The sequence below is a fragment of the Myotis daubentonii genome, chromosome 3, assembly GCF_963259705.1.
Source record: "Myotis daubentonii chromosome 3, mMyoDau2.1, whole genome shotgun sequence".
Lineage (NCBI taxonomy): Eukaryota > Metazoa > Chordata > Mammalia > Chiroptera > Vespertilionidae > Myotis > Myotis daubentonii.
Window position 1 is genome coordinate 196669420 of NC_081842.1, and position 8333 is coordinate 196677752.

Consider the following 8333-nt stretch of genomic DNA (forward strand, 5'->3'; position numbering starts at 1 on the left):
GTATTCAAAGATGGTCATGTCTTCCTTAAGTGATTTCTGTGCTTAAGGAAGTATACGAGGTCCTTCAGCTGTTTCCCACATGACATTGTTTCCATACTTCTCACATACTGGATATTCTCTTTACCTTCAAGTGTGTCTGACCATATTCCTTGTTCTGGATGCATAGCATACTCTTTAGAATGTAACCAAAGGTCATAGGAGCTGAGTCACAGTAGACCCTGAAGATCTAGTAGTCAACTAGATTTCCTGGATCTTTTTCCCTATGAATTACTCTCATACCAGGTTTTCTCCCTCTTAGTTTGTTGTACTGATCATGACAGTAAGCCATTTATTTTAGAATATTTAAAAGAATATAGAAAGATTAAATAAAAGTCATCTGTGTCCATCATCCAGAATCTTGATGATGGTGGCTATTAACTTTTTTTTTTTAATATATTTTATTGATTTTTTACAGAGAGGAAGGGAGAGAGATAGAGAGTTAGAAACATCGATGAGAGAGAAACATCGATCAGCTGCCTCCTGCACATCTCCTACTGGGGATATGCCCGCAACCCAGGTACATGCCCTTGACCGGAATCGAACCCGGGACCTTTCAGTACGCAGGCCGACGCTCTATCCACTGAGCCAAACCAGTTTCGGCTATTAACTTTTATTATGCATATATTTTTATATAGTTGGGATCTGTATAATATTTTATATGTACAATTTTGCTTTCTTTCCCACTTAGTGTATTCATAAGCATTTTCCCATGATGTTACAAGTTTTATTAAGAACATTTTAATAGGCATTGAGTATTATACTTTACTAGAGGCCCGGTGCATGAAATTTGTGCAGGGGGTTGTCGGGGAGGGGTCCCTCAGCCCAGCCTGTGCTCTCTCACAGTCCAGGATTCCTTGGGGGATGTCTGCCTGCTGGCTTAGGCCCCCTCCCTGCAGAAAACGGGCCTACGTGGCAGTCAGACATCCTTAGCGCTGTCACGGAGGTGAGAGAGGCTCCCACCACTGCCACTGCGCTCGCCAGCTGTGAGCCAGCTTTTGGCTGGGTGGCGCTCCCCCTGTGGAGTGCACTGATCACCAGAGGGCAGCTCCTGTGTTGAGTGTCTGCCCCCTGGTGGTCAGTGCACATCATAGTGACCAATTGTTCTGCTACTCGGTCGATTTGCATATTAGCCTTTTATTATATAGGATGTGGACAACTTTTGGGATTCACATATAGGATCATATTGATTCCTACTAGATTTATATTATTGTTTTTAGCCCATCATTCCATCCTATTAAAATCAGTTTTTGGTTCTAATTTATCACCTGTTGAATTAACTGTCTTATACAGCTGTGGATCATCTATAGATTTTTCTAAAGCAGTGGATCTTAAACCATATTTAACTGCAGAATCCTAATGAAATCTTATAAAGAATGACAGCTAACAGTTGAACTCCTCAAAGAATTCTGCAGAAATGCTAGGATTTAGAGAAACTCAACTTAAAAACAAACAAACAAGGCCCTGGCCAGGTAGCTAAGTTGGTTAGAGCATCATCCCCATGCTAAGGTTGCGGGTTCGATCCCCGGTCAGGGCACATACAAGAGTAAACCAATGAATGCATAAATAAATGAAACAACAAATTGATGCCCCTCCCTCTCTTTCTATCTCTTTCTCCTGCTCCTCCTCTCTCTCTCTCAAATCAATTTAAAAACAAGTCTTTGATAAAAATCAGCTTTCAGAAAGCCATCAAACTTCTGCCAGGCATGGCCATGGATAATAGGACTTTGAACTCAGAGTGGCAGCAGATTTGTTCTCAGTGGAACTGTAGAAGTAAGTAGCAGTGGTTTTGATCACCAGTAACTCTGAACCTCAATCATGCCTATAACTTGGGTCTTGGTGGATTGTAAGAGATCCAAGTCTATTTCCTTTCTGTACCATTGTGTCTCCCAGTGAGCTTAAATACAAAACAAGATAGTTTGAACCTTTTAGCAGGTATGTCTCAAATGTATAGAGGAGATTGAGAGTTCTGACTTTAAAGTCACCAACCTGATTAAATCCAGGCTCTGCTACCTCCTAGCTGTGTGACCTTGGGTAAGTAGTTTATTCTCTGAGTCTCAGTTCCTTCAACTCTAAATTGAAGGGAATAATAATACCCCCTCCTAAGGTAAGGCAACAGTGTCTGTAAAGCACAGTTACTGGCACACAGTATTATGAAATGATAGACTTTTAAGTGTTATCAAAATGTGTTGCTATAAAGTTAAATGTAACATTGTTTGAGGTGGCTCTATATTCTACTTTTCTCATTGCTTCCATATTCTGTGTGTGTATTCATTGTTGCGTTCTCTATTCTTCAAAATTATTTTCCAGGAGATTGAAGAGATACCTGGAGGATGAGGCCGAGGTGTCAGGGAGTGATGTGGGAAGTGAAGACGAGTATGATGGGGAAGAGATTGATGAATATGAAGAGGACGTAATTGATGAAGTACTTCCTTCTGATGAGGAACTACAGAGTCAAATCAAGAAAATACACATGTCAGTATCCCAACAAGCCCTTCCGAGTAATGGGATATGTCTTAAGGCAGCCCTATAATCAGCCAGAGTGGTGTTCGATTTGAACACCATTACTTCTCCTGTTGTAGGAAAACAATGTTGGATGATGATAAGCGACAGCTCCGTTTATACCAAGAGAGGTACCTTGCTGATGGGGATCTGCACAGTGATGGTCCTGGACGAACGAGGAAATTTCGATGGAAAAACATAGGTATCTTGGTGGTTGTCTTTTTTTTTTTTTTTTTTAATTGATTTTAGAGAGGAAGGGTGAGGGAGAGAGAGAGATAGAAACATCAATGACGAGAGATTGGCTGCCTCCTGTACTCCCCGCACTGGGATTGAGCCACAGCCCGGGCATGTGCCCTGACCGGGAATCAAGCCATTACCTCCTGGTTCATAGGTTGACGCTCAACAACTGAGCCATGCTGGCCGGGCTTGGTTGTTGTCTTTAGAAAGCAAATGGAAATCAAAACCGTAGCTGGCTGTTGTGGAGGACCTGGTCGTAACCATTATTTTCTATTAGTGGATGGGAAGAGTTTGTGCCAGTATATGGTAAATGCTAAGAGTTCATTTGTGTCTGTCCAGGCGTCTCCCCTATGGGAATGACAGAGTGCTGATACCTTACCTCTTTGCTTTAGATGATGCCTCCCAGATGGACTTGTTCCACAGAGACTCTGACGAGGAACAGATCGAGGAGCAGCTTGATGAGACGGAAGCCAGATGGAGGAAGGAGCGAATTCAACGAGAGCAGTGGCTTCGGGACCAGGTAGGAAGCTTGCAAGAAATTCACCTCTTTTGACCCTAGGGTATGAGGAGAGGACCTAGTCACCTAGCTTGTCACAATAGTTTCCAAGTCTTGGGCAGCATATTGATTATCCTTTTAATCCTTGTATTTCCTTTTGTGCTTTGAGAAGGTTCACCATGGACATTTCTTCATGTTTGTTGAAAAGAGATTTTGTCCAAAATCTCTTTTTTGGGGGGTCTAAAGTAAGAAAAGGTTGCAGAAAAGGAAAACAAATGATATCCCAGGTATCTTAGCTTCACAATCCAGGCTATGCCAATTATTTGGGGGAGTTGTGGACTTCTATTAATGCTGATTTTTATCTAAAGGCAGAGCAGGGGAAAATTTCACCTGAAGAGGAAGAAATTGGAGAAGACAGTCAGTTTATGATGCTGGCCAAGAAAGTTACAGCCAAAGCATTGCAGAAAAATGGTGAGCTTCTGGTCCTCAGGGTCTAGTCCCCTGGAGCTGACTCCAACCTTCAGCGGCTGTTGTAGCCTAGTCATGGGCCTGTGTCTCATATTGTCTTAAAGAAGCGGGGAGAGACAGTGTTCTTGGATCTTTGTCTGTTGGGCTGTGCGTATTGTACTTATGAGTGTCGGTAGCTCGTTTTGTTTTATGTTCTAAGATAGTTCATAGGAATGAATTCTGGATTTTTTATTTAGTTGCCCAGCATTAAATACCTAAGTGTTTGAGCTGGAATTTGAAGCCAGATATATCTAACCCCAGAGCTGAAGCTCTTAAACATACTCCACACTTTACCATTCTTGCTTTTTCTTTTTTTTCTTTTTTTAAAAATATATTTTATTGATTTTTTACAGAGAGGAAGGGAGAGAGATAGAGAGTTAGAAACATCGATGAGAGAGAAATATCGACCAGCTGCCTCCTGCACATCTCCCACTGGGGATGTGCCCGCAACCTAGGTACATGCCCTTGACCGGAATCGAACCTGGGACCCTTCAGTCCGCAGGCCGACGCTCTATCCACTGAGCCAAACCGGTTTTGGCCTTGCTTTTTCTTATTACTGTTAGTGATTAGTCAGTAAGTTCAGCTTGGTTGGCTGTCTTCTTGTAGCCACTTGCTATGGTTTCAAGTCACCATTATAAAGTAATCAGAGTTCCTGTGGCTTTAGTTTATTGGTTTAGTTAAAGGCCTCTTAGCTTGTTTAGATTTAAAAGTAATTCTCCTGAATTTTGCCCAGAACAAGCCTCTCTGTCTTTTTTTCTTTTCAGCCAATCGCACTGTGGTTATACAAGAATCAACACCTTTACTCAGAAATCCTTTTGAAGCCATCAGACCGGGAAGTGCCCACCAGGTTGGTTGGGGACATTGTTAGCCTGACGTCATGATCTACAGTGTTATAAAGGCCCAGGTCAAACTAAGGGAATACTCTCATTGGGGGAGGGAGGTGGCTGCAGGAAATAGAAGTCCATGGCAAAGGACCCTGCTATTTCTCTTCTACCGAGTGGGGTAGGGATATGTCCTCAAGGAGACAGTGACTTCTCATTCTTTCTTTGGCACTTGGATTTTGATACCAAATGACTCTTCTTTCCTCAGCCAAAGACAGGCTCACTGCTAAACCAGCCCAAAGCTGTACTTCAGAAACTGGCTGCCCTCTCTGACCTCAACCCCAGTGCTCCCCGAAATTCAAGAAACTTTGTCTTCCATACACTTTCTCCTGTCAAGGCTGAGGCAGCAAAGGAATCATCCAAGCCTCAGGTAGGGAATTTAAGAACTGATTTGATAGCTTCGCAAAGCAGAATTTATTTATTTGTTAATTTAAAAAAGTACGTATTTCCGGCATGAAGGCTTATGCTGCGGTGTTAATCTTGCACTCCTCAGTAAGGTACAAGGGGATTGCAATCAGTTTTCAGATTTGCGTTTCTGGAAAGTTTGTTTCTTTTTTTTTCTGTCGTTATTCGTTTATGATTTAACTCTGAGTTAAATTAGCTGAAGAGCTGGTTGAAGGTAAGCACTGCCATGAGGGTTTTGAGCTGGCCGTGACTCTCTCTCTCTGCTCTCCAGGTGAGGAGAAAAGGCCCATCCGTAATGAGAACGCCTTCACCTAAGCGCCTCAAAACAAGTGATAGCACTTCAGGATCGAAGCAGAGCATCTTCACATACTTGGAAAGCTAACACCAGGGGGGTGCCAGTACCTACTTTGAGACTGCTTTGAGAAGTTCTGGCATTGAAAGTTGGGATCTATGCTCATGTGGATGGGTCTTCCCTTCCTTCAGAATCGATGCATTAAGATTGCCGACAGAGACTTCAGGTCTTTCCACTGCATGGCTCTGGACAACTCTTTCCTGTCCCAGTATTATTTCCTGGGTTGGCCACTAATCTTAATTCTGCAAGATTTACAACATTGACTCATGGGATACTTGGGTGAAGACTTAATTCCTTCATTAAATATTTGCCATTTTATCCTAGGGAAAAGTGTGGCATTACAGAAAGCAGTGACTGTCAGTATCAGCATGACTCCTTCATGCCCCTCAGATCTGTACCATGGTGACCAGGACCCAATGAAAGAGCTACTTCTTAGAGGACCTACGTACCTCTGGGCTGTCCATTAGTCTTGCCCTTTTCATTTTCCTGTGTCCTCTTCCCAAGACAGCCCCAAGTGTCCAGCAAACCTTTGCTTCCTTTATGATGTGGACTCACACTGGTACTCAAGTCAGAAAGATGTTGGCCCCAATTTTCTGGTATATGAGGATGAAGATGCAACATGAGATATCCCATGGGACAGAGAGTTCTCTCCTGGGACTAAATTCTCAATTTGAAACACTTGTTCAAGGACATCCCTTCTCATCCTGACAAAAAGAAGTATAACCAGAGGCAATTTAATACTTCATTACCTGTTTTGAGAGAAGGCCATCATGGAGTTTAATCATAATATTGTTAAGAGAGTCCTGGCTTGTGTAGCTCAGTTGTGGAGCGTCATCCTGTGCACCAAAAGGCTGGGGGTTTGATTACCAGTCAGAGCACATGGGTTTCAGGTTCAATCTCCGGTCAGGGTGCATGTGGAAGGCAACCAATCAATGTCTCTCTCTCTCTCTTCTCCCCCTTCCTCTCTCTCTAAAATCAATAAGCATGTTGGGTGAGGATTTTACACACACACACACACACACACACACACACACTAGAGGCCTGGTGCACGGATTCGTGCACTGGTGGGGTCCCTCAGCCTGGCTTGCTCCCTCTTGCAATCCGTGACCCCTCAGGGGATGTCAGACTGCCCAGTTCAGCCCGATCCCCTGCAGGCCAGGCTGAGGGACCCCATTGGTGCATGAATCCATGCACCGGGCCTCTGGTATGCATATAAGATCTTTGGTTAATCTCTTTCCACCCTCCCCCCTTCCCTGTGAGATTCATCAGTCTGTTCCATGTTTCCATGCTTGTGCATTGAGCGTCTGCCCCCTGGTGGTCATTGCGTGTCATAGCTACCAGTCAGACAGTCACTTAAGCTTTTATATATATTGCTAGAGGCCCGTTGCAGGAAGATTCCTGCAAGAATAGGGCTTGCTGTGGCCAGAGTGAAGCAGAGAAGGGAGCAAAACCCGCTGAGGCGGGCTTCACTCCCGCCTTCGCCGCCCTGCTTGCTTCCCTCTTGTCTCCGCTGCCCCGTTTGGTTCTTCACGGCTTCACTCCCTTCTGCAGCACTTGGCTTCCTTCTACGTTGTCTTCAGTGTTCGCTCAGTGCGCCTGTGTATGCAAATTAACCGCCATCTTTGTTGGGTTAATTTGCATACTCATCTGATTGGCTAGTGGGCTTAGCGGAGTGACACCAACTTGCATATTTCTCTTTTATTAGTGTAGATATAAGAATTGCCATCACTCTCCTGAGTTTCCCTAAACTACCATGAGGCACTCAGATTTTACGCATTTTCCCCCCCTTAGAACTGACTATCACTGCTGCTTTAGGAAAAACATTCCCTGTGAATAATGTGGTTTCACAATCCGGAGTTGAACTTGGGAAGTTGGATGAATTGTGCCAATTTTTTATTGACAGGAGGGGAACACCAATTTAATTGATGAAATTAGGGAATAGGTTTTCTCCAGTTGTTTCTAATGCACAGGATGCTGACTTTGACAGATTTCATGTTTGTATATTTGTAATCTTGTAATGAGGAAGATGTATGTAAAGAGGTTTTAATATGTATGTAGTTTTTCAATAAATCTCAATGCCTGGAGGGCAGGATTTCCTTCCTGTCCAGACTGAATGCTCCTTCTTAGGTCAGTGCCTGTCTAATGTTGAGAGCATGTTGTTCTCAGGCTGTCTCTGACAGCCCTCTGGGTCTGGAGTGAGAGGCTGCTGCACTTGTCCCCTCACTGGCTTCTCAACTCCAGGGAATGGATCAAATTTACTTGCCAAGTGGTTTGGATTCAGTGTGCAGGTCAGGAGAGTTTACATAGATGATAACTATCTTGCCCTAGCCTCTTTGGCTCAGTGGCTAGAGCGCCGGCCTGCTGATCAAAGGGTCCTGGGTTCAATTCTGGTATTACATCAGTTGCAGGCTCCTCCCCCATCCCGGCCTTGGTCAGGACGCACGCAGGAGGCAACCAGTCAATGTGTTTCTCTCACATTGGTGTTTCTCTCTGTCTTTCCCTTTCTATTCTACTCTCTAAACCAGTGATGGCAAACCTTTTGAGCTCCGCGTGTCAGCATTTTGAAAAGCCCTAACTTAACTCTGGTGCTATGTCACATATAGAAATTTTTTGATATTTGCAACCATAGTAAAACAAAGTTTTATATTTTTGATATTTATTTTATATATTTAAATGCCATTTAACAAAGAAAAATCAACCAAAAAAATGAGTTCACGTGTCACCTCTGACACACATGTCATAGATTCGTCATCACTGCTCTAAACAATGGGAAAATATCCTCTGGTAAGGATTAAAAACAAAACAAAAATGGTAACTGTCCTTACAGCTCTTTGATTGGCAGCCACAGGTCCAAGCTGAGAGTTATTGCCCCAATCTTTGAGAGCCTCCATTTATACCAATGAAGGGAGGATAGTAA

General features: G+C 43.5%; 1 protein-coding gene across 2 annotated transcripts in view; it reads left to right on the forward strand.

Moving 5' to 3' along the window:
- Window positions 1-7513, forward strand: part of CLSPN (claspin) — a 28959-nt gene extending 21446 nt beyond the window's left edge. For both annotated transcript variants that reach the window (XM_059690218.1, XM_059690219.1), the window contains exons 19-25: window positions 2347-2511; window positions 2619-2740; window positions 3168-3295; window positions 3640-3742; window positions 4543-4625; window positions 4868-5029; window positions 5336-7513. In XM_059690218.1, the coding sequence (XP_059546201.1) occupies window positions 2347-2511; window positions 2619-2740; window positions 3168-3295; window positions 3640-3742; window positions 4543-4625; window positions 4868-5029; window positions 5336-5446 (874 nt within the window). In that variant the 3' untranslated portion in view covers window positions 5447-7513. The remainder of the gene's footprint in view (window positions 1-2346; window positions 2512-2618; window positions 2741-3167; window positions 3296-3639; window positions 3743-4542; window positions 4626-4867; window positions 5030-5335) is intronic.
- Window positions 7514-8333: the final 820 nt, after the last annotated feature.